The sequence below is a fragment of the Budorcas taxicolor genome, chromosome 20, assembly GCF_023091745.1.
Source record: "Budorcas taxicolor isolate Tak-1 chromosome 20, Takin1.1, whole genome shotgun sequence".
Lineage (NCBI taxonomy): Eukaryota > Metazoa > Chordata > Mammalia > Artiodactyla > Bovidae > Budorcas > Budorcas taxicolor.
In genome coordinates this window covers 37,152,589-37,177,833 of record NC_068929.1, presented here as the reverse complement: position 1 = coordinate 37,177,833, position 25,245 = coordinate 37,152,589, and the positions used below count along the sequence as shown (strand labels likewise).

General features: G+C 38.5%; 1 protein-coding gene across 4 annotated transcripts; it reads right to left on the bottom strand.

Moving 5' to 3' along the window:
• Positions 1 to 692: 692 nt before the first annotated feature.
• TTC33 (tetratricopeptide repeat domain 33) lies at positions 693 to 25,185 on the bottom strand. Of its 4 annotated transcripts, none has more exons than XM_052659265.1 (5): positions 25,086 to 25,185; positions 21,707 to 21,937; positions 6,201 to 6,282; positions 4,414 to 4,545; positions 693 to 1,431 (listed from the first exon to the last, which is right to left on the bottom strand). In XM_052659265.1, the coding sequence occupies exons 2-5, from the start codon at positions 21,925 to 21,927 to the stop codon at positions 1,078 to 1,080; spliced, it is 789 nt and encodes a 262-aa protein (XP_052515225.1). In that variant the 5' UTR covers positions 21,928 to 21,937; positions 25,086 to 25,185; the 3' UTR covers positions 693 to 1,077. The 4 variants fall into 4 exon arrangements, with proteins under 4 accessions (XP_052515225.1, XP_052515228.1, XP_052515224.1 ...); XM_052659268.1 differs by lacking the exon at positions 25,086 to 25,185 and adding an exon at positions 24,992 to 25,017; XM_052659264.1 differs by lacking the exon at positions 25,086 to 25,185 and adding an exon at positions 24,865 to 24,995.
• Between the last annotated feature and the right edge of the window lie 60 nt (positions 25,186 to 25,245).

The following is a 25,245-nucleotide window of genomic DNA, read 5'->3' as shown; positions in this document are numbered from 1 at the left end:
TACTCATGGGATTAAACTGTAAATCACACTTCAGTTTCTGTGTATGTTGTGCCAAAAGTTATTCACTCCTTTACTTCAATAACATATCTATTTTTCCTCCTCAATTTTTAGAAAAGTATAATCGAGTCATTTAAAATTGTGATTGTTTCTCATTTCACTGAGCAGTTCCATAAAAGTTAACTAGAAAAGGAATTCTAAACCATCAGCTAGGAAATTACAGCAAGAAATAAGTTGTTTTTAATCTTTTAAAAATAAGGAAAAGAAAATACTACTTTTGACGGGGAAAACAGTAGTGCAATTTGGTATGATGTATCTATAAGAGCCACTGATTTTTTTAAAATGCACATCTTTAAAATGACTCATTTGGTCCTAAGGACTACTCTATCTGCCTTAATAATTTAAAAAATAAACCATGATTCTGACATTTGTCAGCATCTCACACATCTAAAAAATACTGAAAGTGGCAACTATCATTGTTATATTAATTATAAAGTTAAAAGCACAAATCAAAATTAAGAGAAACTTCAGAAAATGTTCAGCGTACACATTTGCATGCATTTTCAAACTTTCAAGATCCTACATAGGACCAAATGACAACTCTGAATCAAAATGAGTATCAAAAAGATTCAAGCTTTGTGACAGACTTACTCTAATGAAACAAGAGAAAAAGAAGAGTGAATAGGAACAGCAGTATATTTCTAGCAGGGAAAGAAGCCTACTTCCTTTAAACAAAAATCAACAAGTCAATATTTTAATAACACCGGCCATCAAGTTATTCACTATTTGAGAACTTACTTTTCAAGTTGTATCTTGAAAATGCATTCACTTATATATTTGGATTAAATTAAGCTTCTTAATCAAAAAATCATGTACTCAGAATTTTAATCTTGAGCTGAAAGCACGCATCAAAGCACAGTCCAAAAACTATACAATAATTCTTTCACTTAAGTTTTATATGCTTCATCTGAAAAACTATTTAACAAGCAGGAGTTTTACCCTGTTTCTCCAGACTAAATGCCCCCACACCTAAAAGTTAAGTGGTAATCAAAGATGGGTTCAAATGACTCTTGCTAAGCTTCATCGGGCTTTGATAAAAACAGAGCCATCCGGTGGTACAGCACCGTCTTCCTTCTCGGTCACAGTCTCTACAGTCCCAGAAGCTGACACAATAACCATTGTTTTATTTGCTGCAACTGTCTTCTGTTTTTCAGCAATAGCTGCACAAACAGCAACAATCTCATCACTTTCAAAGTCATAGTCAGGAATTGACTTCGGTGAGAAATGTGTTACTTCTGCTGGTACTTCACTCTTTTTAATCCTCTCTGCTACTTTCTGCTGTTCCTGGAGTGTTCTTGCCCAAGAAAGGTCTTCTTTCCATATCTCAGGGTTCATTGGATAGATGTGAAGGGCTACTTGAAAACTTCGAATTGCCTACAGGGGAGAAAAGGTCAGACTTCTTTGCTTAGTTTTAACAAGGAATGTATTTAATATAATCCACAATATGTCTCTCTCTCCCTTTTTCTCACTGTATTACAATGTAAAGATGGAAGTTAGAGCTGTGCTGGATATCATGGTTATGGTTTTAAAAAACAGTAAATGTACTGGAATGATGGTTATGGTTAAAAAAAAAAAAAAGAGTCAAAAAGTATAAAAGAAAGTAGCTGACAAAACTGTTGGTAACGACCAAAAAGTCCACTAAAATAGAGGTATTGATATGATGGGTCAAAACAAGTCAAATGCATTGTTCAGCTTCTGGAAATCAACAAACATGTAAATCTGGGGATTTCTTGGGCCAGCTCATGATCAGAAAGGCATTAGGAATGCCTGTCTTTGAAGCCAAAAGTTTAGATCATAATAATGATAACATGTCTTAAGTGTCACAAGAGGATAAAGAAGAACATTATATATAATGATAAAAGAATCAATTCACCAGAAAAATATAATAATTATAAATATATACATACCCAACATCAGAACATTTAAGAATATAAAGTAAACACTGACAGAACTGAAGGGAGAAACATATAGCAATAAAGTATTAGCAGGAGACTTCAATGTCCTACTTTCAATAATGGATAGAACATTCCAACATAAGATCAATAAGGAAACAGAAGACCTGAACAACACTACAGACCAAAGGGATGTAACAGGCAAATATAAAAAGACTCATCCAACAGCAGCAGAATACACATTATTCTCAAGAACACACAGAACGTTTTCCAGGGAGATCACATCTCAGGTCACGAAACAAGTCTTAAATTTAAGAAGACATACCAAGTGTCTTTTCTGAACTACAAGAGAATGAAATAAAGCTAGAAATCAATAGAACTGGAAAAACTCACAAATACATGGAAATTAAGTAGCACACTCTTGAATAACCAGTGAGTCAAAGAAGAACTCAAAAGAGAAATTAAAATGTATCTTGAAATGAAAATGAAACTATAACATCCTGACACTATAGGATGGTATATCTGCAAAAGCAAAACTAACTTTAAGTTTATAGTGATAAATGTTATGCTTAAAACAGAAAAGATCTCAAGCAAAAACCTAACTTTACACCTCCAAGAATTAGAAAATGAAAAACAAAGTAAGCCTGTGACCATTTTCTAACATACACACTCAGCTCCACATAAAAATCTAAATATTACTCATAGATATATATCCAACTATTGACTTTTAACTTACTGTCTGTTTAATTTACTTACATATTTTCTTACGTTTTTGTCCATATGGATATATTAAGAACTGTTAGATGTTAAAATTTTTAGCTTGTTTTCAATATATTTTTTACAGTATTCCCTTCATTATGACAATGAATAAAGTTATTTTTTCTATTCCAGTGTTTCAATATAACAGCTCAAGTTTACCTAAAAATCAAAAATTTAGATTTTTTTCAAATAGAGACCTAAAATCATCCTAAATGGGGGGAAAAAAACAGTTTTGATTCCTCCAATAATTTCACAATATAAATAAGAAAGAAATTTACCAAGGGGAAAAAAGTAACAGTTAAACCACTGGTACTCTCATTTTGAAAACTTAAAATACTGAATAATTTTACTTTCATTAGCTGATTCAAAATGGCTCTGTTGTTTCATTTGCACTTTATTTTCTTTCTTTATAGGACAATCTTTACTATACGTCCTAGAGATTTTCTCCACTACCGTAAACACTTCTATGTAAAACAGATAATGATTTCTAAGATTTTATTAAAAGAGAAATGGGTAAAATGTATTATAAGCTAGACTTCTGTTTGTTTTGCAATTAACCTGTTAGAAAACTAAATTCCTTGAATTTCTTTTTCCAACTGTGATATGATTTACGTCTTCAGACAAAAGAGAGAAAAGATGACTATGTCAAATGGCAAGGAAAAAAAACAATCTCTGGTTAAACTTGTTTCCATCGCTATGAATCTTCCTTCAGACTATAATTCTGAAATTACTTCAATCCTTTTCTCATCAAGAGTCTATATGATCTTTGAGAATTTGATAAATACCCTATTTGGTAATTAGAAATAATCATATATTTACAAGAGTACTGGAAAAATTTAAGTTATCCACAACTTACTAAAACCATTACTAGTAATGTTAAACTCAAGATTTACCAAGAATTTTAGAAGTAACTTATCTGGGATTTTTTGCTTGTTTTGTTTTCAACTATAAAAGTCTAAAAAAAGTATGAAAAATTTTAATTTACTTGATGACACAGAGGAAATCTGGCACCACTATATTAGATTTGCAAACACCTGTTAGGGAATTAGCTGTTAGGTATATATAGTTCAGTCGAAACAAAAATGAAAAGAAGACAATGCTCACAGCCAACTCTGACCTACTGAGCCTTTGCTACATACAAGGTATAGTCCAGATAAGGTGAGAACATTAAGTACCAGTTTCTAGTAAACTTTACACAATGAATACTTCAATTTCAACCCTTTTCCATTTCTCTGTTCACCAAGCTTAGCAACTTTTCAGTGTGAAGTATTTATCATTATCACCATTATTCTTCTGTATTCTACCTTCTTCCTTCTTCAACACAATCTCTTAGTGGTTTTGTCTCCAAAGTGCTACTGATATCACTTTTTAATGGGGGTAAACTGAGTGATGCAATGAACTAATCTAAAAGTTATTTTATATTTAAATAAGGTTTACCAAATGCCAACATTTATTATTTTTTTTAATTCCCATGATGCCAAATACCTGAAAAATATTCTGATCCTGATATATTGTAATTGACGTTTATAATGGAAAAAAGATGTTCAGTAATAAGTGAGCAGTGTTTATGGGTTAATACCTTTAAAAGGTTATTTGCTATTTACCTTTTGTGTAGATTTGATAAATGACTATTTACTTTTTGGTTCAACTGATCAAAAGCATGTCAAAATAAAATGTCATCACTGTAATAATCTGACTTCCTTACCAAGACTATCTCTCCTAATCCAAGCTGAGCACGCCCCAAAGTCTGCCAAGATTCCCATGAATGTGGATTTCTCTGGACAGCCATTTCTGCAGCATGAACTGCTGGGAACATTTCATGAAGAGACATTAGGACCTATGGCCCAAAAAGAAGAAACCCATCAGTAACATTCATAAATCAGCAAACTAAAAACTAGCCAGAAAAAAAAAATGTAAACAATCATATGTAAACAACTCTCCATTTTTGAAAATATATTTTTAGTCTGGAAAATATAACATTTAAGTGGTTTTAACCCCCTCCTCTGTTACTCAGGGTTAAAAGTTATATTCTTCCTATTCCTGAAATAATTATGAAAAATATATTCTCTTTGCAACTGTTGAACCCTACTGCATGCATACATGTTAAGCTGCTTCAGTTATGTCCCACTCTTTGCAACCCTATGGACTACAGCCCACCAGGCTTCTCTGTCCATGAAATTCTCCAGGCAAGAATACTGGAGAGGGTTGCCACTTCCTCCTTGAGGGGTTCTTTCCAACCCAGGGATCAAACCCATGTCTCTTATGTCTCCTGCATTCGCAGGCATGTTCTTTAACAATAGTGCCACCTGGAAAGCCCCAACTAAACCAGAGAGCCATATTCTGGCCATGATGGCTCACAGCTATTTGAACTCCAACTCCCCATCTATTTACTCAACCTACAATGTGTTTTTTAGGGAACCCCAGGTCCTTCTGTCAAACTAGGTAAATATAAATTTTGGTTCAACCACCCATCTTGTCCCACAAGTACATCTTCCTGCTATAAAAATCATTTAAACACGCCACCAGCCTGACCATAATTAGGTTCTCCAAATCATACACACCAGAAAAATCAAGGCGTTCCAGAACCTCTACTTCAATTTATGGGGAAGTGCTCGCTTCTATCTATAAAATTTTGACCATCTGCATTTCACAAGATTTATGACACTACCATTATCAGGTTCCAAATAAAATGACTCATTTCATACAGCTTGCCACAAATCCTACCTTTAATATATACATATTTAAGATTAAAAACTAAAGGCTTATCCAAATGAAGGTCAGTATAAAATAACTTATTTGGGTTTTTCCTGGATAAATTAAACTCAGATCTGGAAAAGGATGTGCCCTATGTTTTGGATCATCATCTGAAAGATATGCTAGGTGGGCAGATCAGGCTGAAGTGCAGCTATTCCGTGCCAGAAGTATGTTAGTGCTCGGTCTGAGATTTTAAAAGTCTCCTGAATAATCTAATAGAAGTACTCCAGAGGTTTTCTTTATGAACTTTCCCACAAAATATTAAAAACGTATTTATAAGTACAAATGTTATTTTTACACTATTAATAAACTGAGTCTCTTCTGACCTTTTGCTATGGACCAGGCTGTTCTAAGAGAAATAACTTCATCCAGAATCCAATTCATCCTCATTCTGAAGAGACTGAGTTACTGTCAAGTCCACTACAATTAATTTCCAAGGAAAGCTAACACATTTCATCTATTTAAGAGATCACCATAACTTTTTAAAAGATACCCATCACTCATATCTTAAGCATAGTTATGTTGAAATAAAAATTAGTTTCACTATTAAGGTAAACAAATTTCCACTTTGATGCATGAGGAAAGAGCCATAAATAATAAGGTGACATATGTTTTCCCCAAATAAACAAATTGTATTTAACAAAAGCAAATGGGAGGAAATATTCTTTTGGCTCATCACTGCTCACATCACAAACAGTGCAATTTCACAATGAAAGGGAAATTCTTCATAACCATTACCTGTGATTTCATCTCATACAGGGTAGCATCATTTGGGGTTAACTGTAGTGCTTCATCCCACTTCTGAATGGCCTCTCGGTATCTATAGTTGTCAAAGTTACATTAGTATTCTATTTTCAGTAAGTCTTTGAGAATACAAGACCAAATTTAAAAGTCAGAAAATAAGAAATAACTGTTTACCATGAAATCTCTCTATTCAATAACTGATAATGATGATGTTACAAAAGCAGAAAAATTTGAGATGAAGGGAAAGGACAGCAAATGACAAAATATTTTTTTTTAAAAAGGGTAGCAAAAGCAAAATATAAATTTAAAAAGACTGGAAATTTTCCCTGAAAATATATTTTCTGGGCTAAGAAAGCACCACAGAATTTCTTTTTTTCTCCAATCTCAGTGTCTGCATATGCTGTCACTCATTTCAAATGGATTACAAAGGACTTCTCCCAATAATTTATAATCCAGTTGCAACCCCTGACCCTACTGCAGCAATCTAGCTGACAGAGATGACAATTTAAGATGCTGCCAGGTCATTTTGTAAACATTCTTCAGTATTTAGTTTCTCTGTCTATAAGCTCCATGAGTCCAGGGATCGTGTTTTATTTATCACTATCAATATACAGTAAGTTTATAAGATACGGGTCATATGAATGAAAACCAGTACGGAGACAGTGATTTCCACCACCGTCTTTTCACTGATGTTCTCCCAGTCATGACTCTCTTCTGAGTCAACATCTCCACCTAGATTTCCTACAGACACCTCAGACTCAACATGCCCCAAACTGATCTTAGCATACTCCACACTAAATCTGCAGAAGCATATGTATATACATATATCCTTATGGCTGATTTATACTGTTGTACAGCAGAAACCAATACAATACTGTAAAACAATTATCTTTGAATTTTATAAATCTGCAGAAATACAGCAGCACTTTCTTTTTTAAATAAAATTAAGGAAAGATAAGTCCTACACATTATCCAAAGCAGTCATCCTCACATCATTGTTCCCAAGCAGTTAACTCATGTATACTTTAATATTTCTAGGAGGACAAAGTTCAAATTACCAGAATATTCTTCATTATAACAAGCTGAAACTTTCTGTACCTTTCCATCAATGCTACTCATCCTTTCTTCTAGAGCTAAACAGAAAATATATAATCCACCAGTTTTGATGGTGGATGGTGGGTGATCTAGAGAGGTTTTAGAGGAGAAAAAAATGCACGCACGCGCACACACACACACACAAAAATGCACACACACACACAAAATGCGCACACACACACACAAAAAAATGCACACACATACACAAAATGCGCGCGCGCGCGCGCGCGCGCACACACACACACACACACACACACACACACACACACACACACGTCCCTGCCTCAGATCAATGAGAAGTTTCTGGAGTAGGGCCCAAGCATTTGTATTTTTAAAAAGTTCCCTAGGTTATACTAATAAAAACCACGATTGTGAACCACTGATAATCTCTCTCTTGGTATATTAAGCCCTATCACGTGCTGTCTTCTCCTGAATCACTTCCAGCTACCCTTCATTTCCTCTACGTATGCTTGCACATAATTTCCTACCTACTACGTGAAGATCCCGGCCAACCATAACAACCAAAAATGTGGGCTGACTTGCACTGATTTAAGCAGGGAGAAGGAAACTAAAGGCAGAATTAGGTAGAAAATACAAAGTTAAATAACATTTAAAAAGTACATTCTCTGTTTTCACCATGCTATAGCATCCCTTTACTAGTAAATAATACAAATGGCAATACCATTTCCAAGGTCTCATGCCAGTGTGGCAAATCCTAGACTACATCTGCCACACAGCCAGCTCCATGCTCAGCAGCAGGGGTGAGGGTGGACAGTGTGGCAGGGAACTTTAGAAAGTCTGCCTTAACTGCCATGTGGGTTGTTATCAATGGCTACTATTACTTTGTAGCAGCAGTCTACATACAAGGATAAGCTGAAGATTCACCCCACAATGGCTGGCAGTCTTTGTTTCCAGGCAAACCATATTTCTGAATATGCAGAAATGATGATCAGAACTACTATTAATATCTCCTATACTTATACGGTCCCCTGCTGAGCTCTGAGAAGCTATCTGTTTGAAGACTGTGTTTAACTCTGGGAGAAAGACCACTCGATTTTAGGAACTACTACTGATCTGAGGACAGACCACTGTTCACCTCATTTTTTTGATGAGCCTCCACAATGCTCTGTGCCCCCTGCCTCCGCCTGCATATTTTCTCTGTAAGGCACATCACAGCCTTCTTGGACTTAACAACAAACACTACAAAGCACCTCTGCACTACACTTGGGGGCCTTTTAAAACAGCAAAATCACCAAGAGAAAAGCAAAAAATGTGGAAAACATAACACGAAAGAGATCACAGAGAGGATGCATATTTTCACTGTGAGAGCTAAAACACAAAGGCAGAAGGAGTGTTTTGACTCAGCTGAGAACTCAGCTGGGAAAGCACCTGGAAACTGATTTCGGGCTTACAAATATATTTAAAATGATTAAGTGAGCTCACAAATACAGAATCTATGAATGAAGACTGTATTTAAGAAGCAATGTTACAGCATTTTGTCAATGTCAAATAAAATGTCACTAAAAACAAATGGTAATTACTTTTCACTAAAATTATGGTAGATTTCTATCATACAATTTTATGTGCTCATGTGGAAATACCAAAACAAATATAAAAGCTATTCCTATACAGCTCTGTGCTTCATGTGTTTAGTCATGTCTGACTCTTGGCAGCCCCATGGACCTCGCCCTCCAAGCTCCTCTGCCCACAGAATTTTCCAGGCAAGAATACTGGAGTGGGGTGCCATTTCCTTCTCCAGGGGATCTTCCCAACCAGGGGTCAAACCCACACCTCTTGTGACTCTTGCATTGGCAGGCGGATTCTTGACCACTAGCGCCACCTGGGAAGTCCCTCCTATACAGACACATTTTAGTAAATCAGTAGCTAATGCAGGATTCATCACTTTATTTCCTTATAAAAACTATATTATCGAGAACATCAAAGTTTTCACCTTATTTTATATTGTGTTCCTAATATTTATAATCATTGTTTTCCCCAAATGCTTAATGATAGAAGTAACTTCTCCAGCTTAGTTTATCAGAAGTGGCTTACCACTGTTAAGTATATAATTTTTGAAATTAAGAGTTTGCTTCCTTGATTTGGGGAGAGCTTTTACAGAGAAATTATAAAGATGTTAAAAGCAGCTTTAGACAGATTTGACTGAAACTTGTGTGATTTCCAATGCAGATAGATCAGGTTTCAAGCTTTAGATAATGCTCAATACACTAAACCAAAACAAAAAAATTCCATAAATTATTTTGAGTTTTTCTGTTTAGAATTTAGAGTAACATTCTGAAGAAACCAAGGAAAAAATAATGTGTAGTTCCATATAATGAGCACTCATAGTAAGGGAACCTAACTTCCCGAAACTTCAGGAAGGCTCAGAGAGAAAGAAAAAAAAGGAGTAAAAACAATGGAAGAGAAAAAGTATACTTCCTAACTGCATATTCTCTCAAGACAGTCATACTGAAGGAGAGGGGATTTGGAACAGGAAGCAGTACTGAGATGATGCTCAGACTATAGTATATTTATACTGTATAGAGATACAATATAAATGTACTTTAAAAAGAAATACTGAGGGACTTTCCTGGTGGTCCAGTGGTTGAGAATCCACCTGCCAATGCAGGCAACACAGATTTGAGCCCTGGTCCAGGAAGAGCCACAGCCTCAGAGAACTAAGCCCATGCACCACAGCTACTGGGCCTGCGCTCTAAGGCCTCGTGCTCTGAAGTGAGCTGCAGCTCCTGAGCCCACGCACCCTGGAGTCTATGCTCTGCAGGGAGAGAAGCCCCTGCAATGCAAAGCACACCACTCAAGAACCGCCTCTACTCACTGCAACTAGAGAAGGCCCGCTTGCAGCAACAAAGACCTAGCATGGCCAAAAATAAATAACAAAGTAAAATTAAATTAAGTTAAAAACAAATTTCAAAAATTAAAAAAATATTAGAAATGCTGGGTTGGCCAAAAAGTTCCTTCCTTTTTTCCCATAAAATCTCATGGGAAAACCCAAATGGGTTGGCCAATCCAATACTAAACTGCTCTGAATCTTAGTCACCATTCTTTATTGAACCTATGTGGACAAGAATTAAGTCATAAAGTCTACTTTCAGTAATAATTTAAACTATCTACTTACACAAAAGAAGAAAAAGGTCTTTAAAAGTTTCTAATCTATTATAGACAAGAACTAACAATTTATAAAGGATCAATTCACTCTGGAAACAGGAAAGAGCTGTGAAATTACTTGGAGGTGCAAACACACTGAATAAAGATCATTTTCAAAAGCATGTAACTTCTAATTAGTAAAGGACATTTCTTAGTTATTGAACACAGTTGCTCTATTCTACCCTTTGTGACATTAGACAATGATAATTTTCTGAAAAACTTCTAAAAAGTCATAATTTTAATATAAGACTATTTCTTTAATATAAATTTTTTACTTCAGATACAAAAATCACTTAAAATATTTTACTATCTCTATTATTCCATTCATTTAGCTTACACATACATGTCATAAAATAAGATTCACTGGCAATTAACTCCAGTACAATTTGGATCCAACAAAAACATTCACAAATAAATGGGCTGGACTATAGCAAGTTTCTATACTTAAATGATGGAGAAGGCAATGACAACCCACTCCAGTAATCTTGCCTGGAAAATTCCATGGGCAAAGGAGCCTGGTAGGCTGCAGTCTATGGGGTCGCTAAGAGTTGGACACGACTGAGCGACTTCACTTTCACTTTTCATGCATTGGAGAAGGAAATGGCAACCCACTCCAGTGTTCTTGCCTGGAGAATCCCAGGGATGGGGGAGTCTGGTGAGCTGCCGTCTCTGGGGTCGCACAGAGTTGGTCACAACTGAAGCGACTTAGCAGCAGTAGCATACTTAAATGATAAATATGATAGAATCATAATAAAGGCAAAACAATAAACAGTAACTCTTCACCTGGATGAACTCAATCATTTGTCTTCTTGCTTTCTTAGAGAAGCCTTATGCTGAATACTGGCTCACCGTGTCTTTGTAAAACTATTTGAGGGGTGCTTCCCTGATGCCTCATTAGTAAAGAATCCGCCTACCAAAGCAGGAGACAAGAGTTCGATCCCTGATCTGGAAGATCTCACTGCCTTGGAGCATTTAGGTCTGTGTGCCACAACTATCAAGGCGGTTCTCTAGAACCTGCCCGTGATCCGCAGTAACAGAAGCCACCTCAATGAGAAGTCCATGCACAGCAACTAGAGTAGCCTCTGCTTGATGCAACTAGAGAAAAGCTCATCCAGCCAAAATTAAATAAATAAATAACTTTTTAAAAAACCTATTTGAAACTTTACATTTATTTCTGTGTTTATTTAAACTAAAAGCTTTACATAGACAGTGTAATAGGTATTTTGCTCACCAAAGTATATGCAGCTGTAGCAGCTAACACAGGATGAACTGGAACTCTTATGGAAGGGGCCTGACCAGAAAATATCAGCCACTGCCTAATTCAAAACTGTAAATGGCATCCTTAAGAATGTTCTATCATTTTTCTCTTCAAAGTTAAATTATTCCTTCTTAATAATTCTTATACTCATAATTTTCTAATTTATAGTATAGTAGTAAATTCCATAGGATTTAACAGTAGCAAGTTGATCTCTCCCAGTCTTAGCCTATCTGTCCAATCTTTTTTCTCCTACTGGCCACCACACCTCTGTTTCCTTTAGTTGTGTCTTTTTTTTTTTAACTATTTGGCCATGCCATGTGGCATCTTCCCAGACCAGGGATCAAACCCACACCCCCTGCAGTGGAAGTGCAAAGTCTCAACCACTGGACCACCAGGGAAGTCCCTCAGCTGCATCTCTGCCTCGTCTCTACCCACCCATCTACCCTTAGTGTACAAATGTGAGCGCTGAGGTTCCCGCTCCTCCCCCTCCTCACCTAGTCAAAGGCTCTCTGTCCTCAGAGACCAAGTAAAAATCCTCTTTTCTCATGAAGACCATGAGTACCATTTAATTGACCACAAAGTCACACTTCTAAGTACTTTATGTTTTACCAAACACTTTCCATACAATTACTTAACACAGAATTATTTTCATACAAAGTTAATTCACTTAGTGCTCACCAAGTCCTATAAGACTGGCATTATTTGTTCTCATTTTACTGAGGCCACTGACCAGAGAGTAGTTACAGAAGCAGTCCAAAGACACATGAGAAAGCAGGACTTGAGGTGAGCTCTGAGAACTACATGACCAATGCTTGCTCCAATGACCCCAATGTTGCTTTCATTTAACTTTTCTGTAATTCTTCCATGTATTTTTATCTTCTCTTTACTAATGAATTCAAGGACCAAAGGGTGCATTTGCTTATATTCTCTACAACACCCAGAACATAGCTGGGCACAGAAAAGGTCCTAATATCACTGATTCTGCCTAATTTGTCCTTTCCTTCTCCAAGAGAAGTCTTGGAAAGCAGCAGAGAGAAGCATGGAAGATATAAAGAAGGAACAGGAGCTAGCATGTTTCCAAAACATTTTAAAAAAAAAAGGAAAGAAGTAAAAAAAAAAATTCTATCCTAAGACAAAAGTAGCAAACACCTTAATTCTTATTTTGTTTCATCTCACCATTCCAGGTAAAGAAATTACACGAAATTCCCAAGACCAGGTGAATGGAAATATGGGTAGAAAGAATCAAGAGATTAGAAGTAGGGTATCTTAAGACTCTGGGATATCTGAGGTTTCAAGAGCCGCTGTAGCTTTGGGGAAGGGTCTGGAGGCCAAGGTCAGCGTAGTAACGGTCCATACAGTGAATATTCCAGGCTCTGTGAGCCACAGTCTCTGACAACTACTCAGGCTGCTATAGCACAAAATCAGTCACAGGCAATACACAAAGAAAAGTACCTGCTTGTGTCCCAATAAAACCTTATTTATAAAAGCAGATTTGGTGTGCCAACCCCTACTCTAGTTGGCCCATGCGTGCCAAGTCACTTCAGTCATGTCCAACTCTTTGCAACCCTATGGACTGCAGCCTGACAGGCTCCTCTGTCCACTGGATTCTCTCAGCAAGAATACTGGAGAGGGTTGCCATGTCTTCCCTCCAGAGGATCTTCCCACCAGGGGAAAAACCCGTGTCTCTATGTCTCCTGCATTGGCAGGTGGGTCTTTACCACAAGTGCCACCTGGAAAGCCCCAACTTGATCCAACCACTGTTAAACTCTGTCACATGTCCTTTTTACTTTCAGTCCTATTTTCTTGCTAACTCAAGCAAGGGCATTATCACCCCATGGAGGGCATTTACGGAGGACTTTTTGGTTGTCACTAAGACTTGGAGACACTAGTGGCAAGAGGATCAAGGATTAGCAGCCTGCAAAGCAAAGGCCAATCATGCACAAGAGACTGTCCTGCCCAAAATGCCAACAGCATTATTCCTAAAAAATCAGGATGGCTCTTCCCATCCACCCCTGCAAAGATGCTTATGCACTAAAGTTTAAGTCGTCCCAAAGTACAAAATAAAACAAGAAGTTTAAGATGACACTGATCATCACTAGTTCTGTTTTCTCCTTTCATTAAGGCAGGCACGCAAACATGCCCACGCACACAAAAACACACACATGCAAACACAGGCACACAGATTTGAGGCAGAAAGAAAAATGTCCTCTTCCCCAGCTGCACTGCTTTGATTTGGAAAACAGCCACTACTGTTAGCTTCCCTGGTGGCTCAGATGGTAAAGCATCTGCCTGTAATGCGGGAGACTGGGTTCGATCCCTGGGTTGGGAAGATCTCCTGGAGAAGGAAATGGCAACCCACTCCAGTATTCTGGCCTGGGAGTACCACAGATGGAGGAGCATGGTAGGCTACAGTCCATGGGGTCGCAAAGAGTTGGGCACGACTGAGTGACTTCACTTTTTCACTTCACTACTGTTAGCAGAGGCACTGCCAAATGAAATGTGCACTGTTGCTAAAGGCACACATAGGTTTAAAGGAACAACTGAGCTGCTTTCCACTGGCTAAAGAGGGCCAAGAACCGGTGGGCATTTACTTCACTACCATCAGCTTGTCAAATTCCCTCCCCTCCCTCATTTCTCATTTCTCCTTTTGCTTTTTCTCATTTCTCCCCTTCCTCTTCTCCTGGCCTATGAATAAAAGGTGGTACCATCAAGCTTCTCCATTTTTGGATCACAGGAAACTTGGCACCTAATAAATCAATGGTCACTCATAAGCTCTATGGCATATCTCTTAATTCAACTTTGGTTTGGAACAGATTGAACAGACATGGCCCTACTGCAGCTGCTGGATAGGAAGCATTAAAAGATAAAAACTTGGTTTAAAGTCACTATGGTTAATAAGTGTCCAAAGTCTGATTCAGCCAGTTTAAGGACAACCTTAACAGTATGCCACTGAACTAGCACAAAGAAGGAAGCAGAGTGAATAGTTCCAGGGACTGCCCAAGGGCTGGGTAAGATAATACCTGACACTGAGGTATAAGAACAGCTGGTGACCAAGCCAAGTCAATCAGCACACTTATTACCAGATAGAAATGTCACAGGGTTTAGCTACTTTGCTCCCAATTAGATCTGTAATTTGCTATAGCATCAGGTTTAATGAGCTATATAGTTACCAGCTTATTCATTTAATAAACATTTATCGAGCACCAGAGCAGAAAACTACTGGGCCACGTAGTATTCTAAGTACTGAGGGTGCAGCATTCCACAAAATATAAAAAGACCATCCTTCTCACGTTTACATTCTAGAATGTACGTGTGTGGGAAGACGGCACAAAAGGACAACAAATATAAATTAAAACATGGTTAAGTACCATGATGACAGACACACGGAGGGCTATGACAGGGGTGAGGAAAAGTCTCTCTGGGAAGGCATCTGAGCTGAGAGCTGAGTGACAGAAAGCAGCCAGCCAATGGAAAATCTGGAGGAGTTCATTCCAGACAAAGCAAAAGGCCAAGCAAGGCTTAAACACTCTTTTTTTTTTTTTTTTTTTTGAGGCAAGAAAAGAAAACCAGCATGGCTACAGGAGGAGGAAGAAAGGGAACTGACAGGTAAGAGAGGTTCTCTGAAGCCATGATTATGAAACTAGTAGGCCAGTTATGAGTGTATACATTTTCTTGTATGAGTGATGGGGAATCCACACAGTTTCCAAGCAATACAGTCATGAATTGCTTTGCATTTTGAAAACATCAGTTGGGCCCAGCGGAGGAAAATGAACTATAAGGGGGCAAGAATGAGCACAGGGAGCCCTGTTAGGAGACTACCAGAGTAATCTAGGTAAGAGGACAATAAATTAGACTAGGATGACAGCAATGAAGACAGAAGGGGGGAGAAAAGTGATCCAGATACGTGAAAAAGTGAAATCATCGCAACATGGACTGGCTAAGAGGAGTGAAAAAAGAGAAAGGGATCCAGGATGATATGTCAGCCTGATGATATGAAGCCTAAGCTTACAGGCTAACTCTTTGTGGCAGATAGGATCCAAGGAAACAGTGAGGAAAAAAGAGAAAAGTGAGGCAGTTTGGGAGAATAAACACAAGGCATATGTTAAGCTGACAACAGCTTCAAAAACAAACACAGATGATTGTTAACTTTGGAGAACTTCTTCAGACACAGTGTGAAACCACTTTGTACTGGAAACAGTCCAGTGGGGAATGGAGGAAAAAGAACTTATTTGCAGTCTCCCTTCCATATCCTGCCTCCCATTGATCAAAGTCAGTCCCACAAGGCTTTAACCCTTTCACACTTCTGGGTATGTGACCCTGTCCTTCTAAAGCACCCATAAGGCCCAACCTAAGCCAGCATCAAGGTGTGATGGTCTTTTCATTATCAGCACCACACATGGCGGCTCTCTAGTCTGTGCTGACAGCAGCATCTGCTGGGACCTTATGGTAATAAGAAGAGTTGTAATAACCTATTATGAAAAATAATCTGAAATATATATATATATATATATATATAACTGAATCACTTTGCTGTACACCTAAAACTGACACAAAACTGTAAATCAACTACACATCAATTTAAAAAAAACTATCAAAAAAAAAAAAGAATATCGTGAGCTTTCTGCAGGGCAGGGATCTGAGGGTGAGTGGGGCTGATTAGTTCTGGAATGGCACATCAACCAGCAGAGACAACTTCACACTTCCAGTTTGTCTGTTGTAGTTGCTAAGTCGTGTCCAACTCTGTGACCCCATGGATGATAGCCCATCAGGCTCCTCTGTCCATAGAATTTTTCAGGCCAAGAATACTGGCATGCGTTTTCATTTCCTTCTCCACGGGACCTTCCCCACCCAGGGATCGAACCCACATCTCCCACATTGCAAGTGAATTCTTTACTGTCAAAAATTGTGAATCACTATATTGTACACCTATAACTCATATAATATTATACCTCAACTGTAGTTCAATTTTTAAAAGGGTAAAAAAGAGAGAGAGAACAGATGATATCAAAACAAAAGGAGGGGAGACTACCCTAGTAGTCTAGTGGCTAAGACTCCATGCTCCCAATGCAGGGCACCTGGGTTCAAACTCTAGTCAGGGAACTAAGATCCCATACGCCATAACTAAGACCTGGCGAAGCCAAAAATTCATTAAATAGATTTAAAAAAATAATAATAACCTTTTTAAAAAATGAGGGTGGTTTTAGGAACAAGATTCCTGATAAGGCAAAAAGGGATTAGATAGGCCTCTGATAAAAGCAGGAGCACTTCATTACAACACAGTAAAAGTAAGTGGCTTGGATGTAGACACACTCAGACTGGAAGAAGTGGGGTGAGAAAATAAAAGGCATTCTACACTGACTGCATCTATTTTCTTCCACAGAATAAGAGGCAAGATCACTGTCATTAAATACAGCCAGACTGGCACTCAACAGAATGCGTTTCACACAGCCAGGTCACCCTCAAGTTCACTTTGGTAGTACGCTTTTCTAGACAAGGGACAAAATTCATGGCAAATTATAAAATATTCCAGCTTTCCAAACATACACACTAATACGAGGAAAAATGAGACCACTTAGGTACACAATTAAATATCACCATCTAGTGGCTGAAACCTTAAAAGCCAGCATATAAAAGTCTGAACCCATACTGTGATTCTTAAAAAGGTATGCACATCCCGTGCACGCGTGTGTCCTGTGCAAGTGTGTGCATGCTAAGTCATTTCTGACTTTTGTAGCCCACCAGACTCCTCTGTCCATGGAATTTTCCAGGCAAGAATACTGGAGTGGGTCGCCGTGCCCTCCTCCAGGGGATCTTCCTGACCCAAGGATTGAATCATCTCCTGCACTGCAGGCAGATTCTTCACTGCTGAACCACCCTGGAAGTCTACAGTATGTCCTGGTTAATATTAATTCCAGAAAAAGATGCTTGAACAAAATAATTGTTAAAAAAAATTTTAATACGTCATGAAATGCATCAATCACATATAAAATCTTACACTATCTAAAGTATATTCACTAGTGAGTACTAGGTGCTATGTGGCATGCTAAGTATTTATACATGGACTTGCTCTTTAATCCCCCAACAGTTTATGAGATAAATGTCACCTTCATTTTATATATAAGGAAACTATAAATTGACACTTAAAAGATTAAGAATCTGCCCAAAATTTTTACAGTAAAAATGATAAAGCTAGAATCTGAATGGAATTAAAATGACTTCAAAATCCATGCTCATAACCACTAGACTTACTAAACTCTCTCTGTAAGGCACCGAGGGCTTCCCAGGTGGCACAGTGGTAAAGAATCTGCCTGCCAGTACAGGAGATACAAGAGACGCAGGTTCAATTCCTGAGTTGGAAAGATGCCCTGGAGTGGGAAATGGCAGCCCACTCCAGTATTCTTGTCTGGAAAACTCCATAGACAGAGGGGTTGCAAAGAGTCGGACCCGACTGAGGGACTGAGCACACACAAGCATAAGGCACTAACATTATTTAAGGCTTCAGCAGAAAAGTAACCCAGTTTTCTGTCAGAAGGAATCCTGAAGACTACAAGGTAGAACTTCAACATTTAAAAGCTATGCTGTTGCAAACCACATTTTCCTAAGAGCAGCTAATAGTTTGTTACTAATGAAGTAAACTAGACACGGTAGAGTCTGTGATGCTCAAGAGCTGTGCCTCCTTTGGAGGAAGAAAGACATTAACACACTTGATCATACATTTTCAATGTACTCAGACAACTGTCTAAGTGCTAAATAAAACTAAATGAGAAAACCTGCAGGGTAAAAAAAATCTCAAGGAGGCAAAACAATGTATCCCAGGAAACTGAAGGAGCTCCCTCCTTTCCACCAACCTTCCCTCCCTCCTTTCTCTAGCAATGCCTCCAGAGGCACCCCTACTTCTCTACACTCTTAGGATTATTACTCATTCCAAGTTCAAAGCTGTTCCATATTTTGTTACTTAATCCTTACCATCATAGCTTTTGGGGAAAGGAATTGGACTCAGCAAAGAACAATAATTCTCAAGTGTCATATTCTCAGGCAGGAGGAAGACAGGAAAATTCTATTCCCAAAGGTCCTCTGTGGTTGGAATATGAAATAAAACATGTTCTCAGAATGGTGTTCCAATCTGGAGTTTAAAAATATATATTTCTAAAGGTACTGAGTTAACTCCGGGAGTTGGTGATGGACAGGGAGGCCTGGCGTACTACGATTCATGGGGTCGCAAAGAGTCAGACACGACTGAGCTGAGCGACTGAACTGAACTGATAGGTACAATGTAATATATGGTAGTTAATCCACAAAAACCTATTTAGCCACAATATAACATAACACAGCAGCCTTACAAATACTCAGTAAATATCTACTGAGTGGCCTTGTAAATGACACAAATTGTTCCAAGAGTTAGAGTACAAAAGTCTGTTTAGACAAAGTCCCTACATTCCTGGAGCTGACATTTCTATAGAAGGCAAAGAAATATAAAACTAAATAAGTGAAAAATGTAACTTCAAAAAGGGAGAAATACTAAAAGAAAATTTAAAAAGCTGATGTGATTGTGGTTTTTCTTACTTTAAGTCATAAAATTACTCTCATCATTGTTAACAAAACAATGAAAAGGGTCTTATTGTTGCATACAAAGAGATCACAACCTAGTTTTTTCTCTTCAGGAGTGTTTACTGCAAGCTTTTTTGTATTTCTTTGCTCCAGAAATACCAACTTAGTAGAATTTTCCTAAACAGGTAAAACAATTTCATGACTCTTTCTACTTCCATGTTCTGTTCCCACTTTCTTGAAATACTTCCCACCACTATTGGTTTGGCAAATACTACTCCTTCTTTGAAACCCAACTGAAGATTGAATTTATCTGTGAGAGCTTCCTTGATATACACAGGTAGAACTGGCTCTGATTTCCTGTCATTCTAAAATATTTTCTATGGACCTGTCTTACTGCACACACTACTCTAATTATTTGTATTCCTGTGCAGAAGGCAATGGCACCCCACTCCAGTACTCTTGCCTGGAAAATCCCATGGACGGAGGAGCCTGGTAGGCTGCAGTTCATGGGGTCGCTAAGAGTCGGACACGACTGAGCGACTTCACTTACACTTTTCACTTTCACCCATTGGAGAAGGAAATAGCAACCTACCCCAGTGTTCTTGCCTGGAGAATCCCAGGGATGGGGGAGCCTGGTAGGCTGTCCTCTACGGGGTCGCACAGGTTGGACACGACTCAAGCGACTCAGCAGCAGCAGCAGCATCTTATCAAAAGCTGAGCTCCTTAAAGTTTATTAATATATCTTACCTCTCTTTGAATGTTTTTTTAAAAGAAGGATGAATGGATGAATGGCTATTTGATGTTAGATTTTAATGATGACGTTACACATTTCTTAAAACTTAACACATTTTAAAGAAATTGGTACATCGATAAATGTCTAACACTGTTCCTACACCTTGGTACATCAATAAGTCTTACAGCCCTTGAAATAACTGCCACCCTAACAACTAATTCACTTTGTGATCTCTCACCATTGTAGAGGTCAATTTAATGATTTTCTCTGAAACACAGATTTAGAAACATAAGTCATGAGTAAAGAAGTTTTTCAATCTTTTGTAAGGTTTATTTGATTAGCATTCCTTTCACCTAATCACAAAATAGACATTTAAAATTCTTTAAAAAAAAAAAGCTGATGTGATGGAAAACAAGGAAGTACAGGGTGCTGAGAAGAGGACTTATGAGCAGAGATCTGAAGGACAAGACGATAAACATCAGAACACAGGAACTAACAGGTTTTCAGATAAGTCATAAGACAAAGCTGCATCAAGAACTGTCTTCAAAAACACAAGGAAGGACATTGTGGCTTAAAATGTACCGAAAATGATAGTGAAGTTGATAGGAAAACAAGGATTGAGTTCTATTCTTTTAATTTAACTTTACTATTCTTCCTTATATTATTTACTACTCCTCATACTACTTTCAATAATGTTGAATATTCTCCTAGATATTTTTAAACCATTATTTCTATTTATTTTTGGCTTAGAGTAGCCAGATGACTCATAGAACTACAGATATCTTTAATTCTGTTTAGTGATCCTTCAAAGCTGTGTATATAGTAATCCAAAAACAAATGCTAAAGAGCTAAAATACTTAATGTTCTCCATTCAAAATAAAGCATCCTATCCAGCTGATTTCAGTGAAATGACTCAATGTTTTGAAAGAAAAAAAAAAAGCTATTTGTTTATCCACAAAGTTGATATCTCTCATCTACCACAGGAAATTCGGAGGGGATCCCATGGCAATAACTGAATAGCTCTTCCCTTCTACACACTAGTGTGGTCTAGAGAAACAGATAAAAACAACAAAATTAATGCACTTTTAACAGGCATTTACAGGAATTTCTAAAGATGTTTTATGGATGTTTTCAAAATGATTTCATAAATGTGGAAAATTTATAGTTGATTTTCTTCTAAGATAGAATAGCCAATCTTGTGAAGTCCTACCAGAGAAAAATCTTTGTGCCTGAACACTACAAATGAAAATTCACAATCTAACATTAGGACATGAAGCTGGTAGTTGTCATTGACTGACTGTCTTCCCTTCACTTCCAATTTGAGGTGCTAATATTTTATAGTTTAAGCATTACTTCATTAAAATTCAATAAGATTACTCCCAGAATCAAAATAACATTCCTAGAAACAAAAAGGCTGGTTCCTCAACTTTGACTCAATTAAGACAAAAATGATAAACAAGCAATCTTTTATAATCATCCTTACCAATAGTCAAAAAAAAAAAAGAAAAAGAAGAAACAGAAGAATTTTTAAAAAGTGCTTCTTGTTAGCACTACTACTTTTAATGTCTCAAACGCTTCAGCACCACAAAGGATATACCAGTCAATGCCACACAGGCCTGACTGTAGATCTCCGGATGATCTGAAGAGCATTCCATCCTACCAAAGACCAAATCCATCCTCTAAAAGAAAACTCTAAAAACATACCTTTTATTTTCAGCCAGAGTGGCTCCTTCATCCTTCAGCTGTTTGCTTTTCTCGGCACAGCCTTCAAGGAGACTCTCTTTCCTCCGTTTAACAGCGTGGAGCCAGCTGCCTTCATCTTTCCCGGCTGCATCTTTCTCATCAGCAGCTTCAGCTTCAAACTGCTGGGATGTGACCTTTGAGACCTTCTCACCGATCTTCCTTTTCCATCCAAAGGAAGCCATTCTGGAAAAACTACAAAGAGAGAGCTTTAAATTTCATACTTGGCCCTTTATAGAAGTATTCCAACAAACAGGTAAAGAAAGGATAAAAGGATAAGGCTGTCACCATTTTCTGGCCCCTAATTAAAACAGTGGATCTAGGCAATAATCATTTATGGCTGCTAACATCCTAAAGTGAAAGTGAAAGTGTTCCTCACTCATCGTGTCTGACTCTGTGACCCCATGGCCTACAGCCTGCCAGTTTCCTCTGTCCATGGGATTCTCCAGGCAAGAATACTGGGGTGGATAGCCATTTCCTTCTCCAGGGGATCTTCCTAACTCAGGGATTGAACCCAGGTCTCCTGCATTGCAGGCAGATGCTTTACTGCCTGAGCCACCAGGGAAGCCCAACACGGTAAAGAAAGACAAGTTCACAATATGTATCTCCTGATGGAAGTGACACAGCAGCCATGAAGTATTCCTGCCAAAATTAACACTACATCACCTTATATCTCTACCGGTTTATAAGAAATAAGGGATACAGAGGCGTATGCTAAATAACATGTCTGAGACAAGACAGCAAGGAACAGAAACTAAGGAAAAATAAAACTGGTTTCTTCAAGAAAAAAGGAAAGTTAGGAGGTACCCCCTAGATTAAGAGAGACTTAAGAAACAAAACCAAACACGTGTGGATCTTGTTTAGTTACAGAATCAAACAAGCCAATGCGTAGGAAAAATTTATGAAATAATAGGGGGGATCAGAACAATGCCTTCATATTTGATGATATTAAGAAATTCCTGCTTTTTCAGGTATAAGAGTATTATGTTGACAAAAAGTATGCTCATCTTTTGGGAATACATATTAATATATTTTACATGAAATTACACAGTATCTAGGAATTGTTTCAAAGTAATGATGAATATGATATAAGATACACATATTAAAAGATTGCTATGAGTTGCTAAGTGATCAAGTTAGGTGACGAGTATATGGAATCTCTGTACTTCTCTCTTAGCATATATGTTTGAAATTTTCCATCATAAAAAGTTTCTGAAAGATTCAAAATTGGTAAATGATTTAATTCACAGAACTATATGGTTAATCAGAATGATAACAAATGTTAAACTGCTTTGTAAAACTGCAATAATAATACAAAATATAAGGGCTGAGTGAGCAAGCATAATTGATGGAACAAAGTTAAAGAAAACCCTAGAAGAATTCAACAAGTATTTATTTCGAGAAGGGATTTACTAAGGGATCAAGAACTCTTGCTAGTTACATGGATAGGTTTATAGATACTGAGAAAACTTTGGAATTGTAAATGAATTTTTATGTTTGTACCCTGCACAAGAGTCTCTATGCTTTCATTCCATTCTTAAAGAAGCCTACAACCCCAAAGAGAGTATCAACTGACTGATCAACTATTGGGATAAGGAAAAGCAATGGACCAGAGGTCTACACACAACTATCAAAGAATGGGCATCGTGGGAGTAATAATGGAAAGTAATGAAATAGTAAGTTCCAGCAGCTACCAAGCTCTTCATCACCAATGCACACTGAAATAAAGTAAAAGTAACCGCTAGGATGAAAGAGACCAAAAGAAAGTGTGGGTGGCTATGAGGTCACTAACATGGAAAGGCCCAAGGCAATGGCAGATTTTGGAGAGGTAAGAAAATGGTGGGTCATGTGCCTAAGTTCTTAATGAAGTGTCAATAAACTACAGCAATCAAGAAATGTACTGTGTGGGACTTCCCTGGGGGTCCAGTGATTGGGAATGCATGCTTCCACTGCAGGGGGCATGGGATCTATCCCTAGTTGGGGAACTAGGACCTCACCTGCTGAGAAGGGAGGCCAAAAAAACACAACCCCAAAGCAAACCAAAAAAGAACGGATAGGCTGATAGGGGTAAACCACACGCTTTCCACAGGAGCAGAGATTTTTAGAAAAGCCTGCAGGAGTAATGGATTATAAACTATACTGGGGAATGAGGACAAAGACAAATCCTCTTCCCAGACCCATGGTAATAGGGGAGAATGAGTTTCCTATGTTTGAAGATTACTGCAAGTAACATAGGGAAAGAACAACAACAACAAAAAGCCTGAAAATGTAAGTGTGTTTACTATGGAACCTAAGTCCAGAAGTACAGAAAGAGAATACAAGAATGGATCGTTAGAAAGTTCTCACAAGATATTAGAATAAGTCATGTTAAGAAGCCTTGCATTTACCACTGTCCCTAAAGGTGACAAGAATGAGGATGATTAAGTTTTCTGGCTTCAAGTTTCCAAATAGGCAATGTGAGAGACGAAACAGTGTGTGTTAGCCATTCAGTCGTGTCCGACTCTTTGCGACCCCATAGGCTGCAGCCCGCCAGGCTCCTCTGTCCATGCGGATTCTCTAAGCAAAATACTGGAGTGGGTTGCCATTCCCTTCTCCAGGGGATCTTCCTGATCCTGGGATCGAACCCTGGTCTCCTGCATTGCAGACGGATTCTTTACCACTGAGCCACCAGGGAAACCAACATAGTGTGGGAACCAGAATAACACAGACAATTTACCCTGCCACAAGCTAGAGAATGTTTCTCTTCACTGCGTCGGAAAGTGAAGCAACGAAGGCGAGGAAACTGAAGAACACAAACAAGGAAGCAAAACAGCATCCTTCTGCGTATATGGATGTATTTGGAGATGAGGGATTCCGCAAGAACGATTTACCCGAAACACGTTACCGCAAGAAAGAAACCAGTACTAGCGACTTCCCCTCATTTTGAACACACAAACACATACACAAAAAAACTGTGAAGTTGTCAAGGGCTGCCCAGGACGTCACCCGCGAGCTCAGAGTCCCGCCCCAGACACGGGCCCCATCCCCGGGGTGCAAAGTCAGCTACCTTCCGCTCCTTCCGCCAGGGGCGCGAGCACCAGGAAGGGCCTGAACCCCAAAACTGCTGGTCCCTAGAGACCAACCTTAGCGTCCTGGCTCTGCCACACCCGCGGTGGGCCTCAACTCCGACTTCTGAAGCTTCTTACTCCCGTCACCCCAAGACCCACCAGCCTCGTTTTCCCCCAACTTCCGTCGACTTCCACCACTGACCCGTAGCCTGTGTTACCCGAAGGCCACTCCCCGGGTCCCCTGTTTACATTCCGCTTGCCCTTTACCCACCGGAAACGGAAACTATCGTGCCCACCTCCTTCCCGCTTGCCGTAGATGCCGGGTCTTCCAAGATAGGGGGTTGGTCGACCTAGGGCGTCCGAACCTTCCGGAGCAGCGAGCTGGGAAGAAGCGACTCAGTGCCTTTCATCCGCAATCCTTTCCCTGGGACTACAAGTCCCAGAAGTCACGGCGGC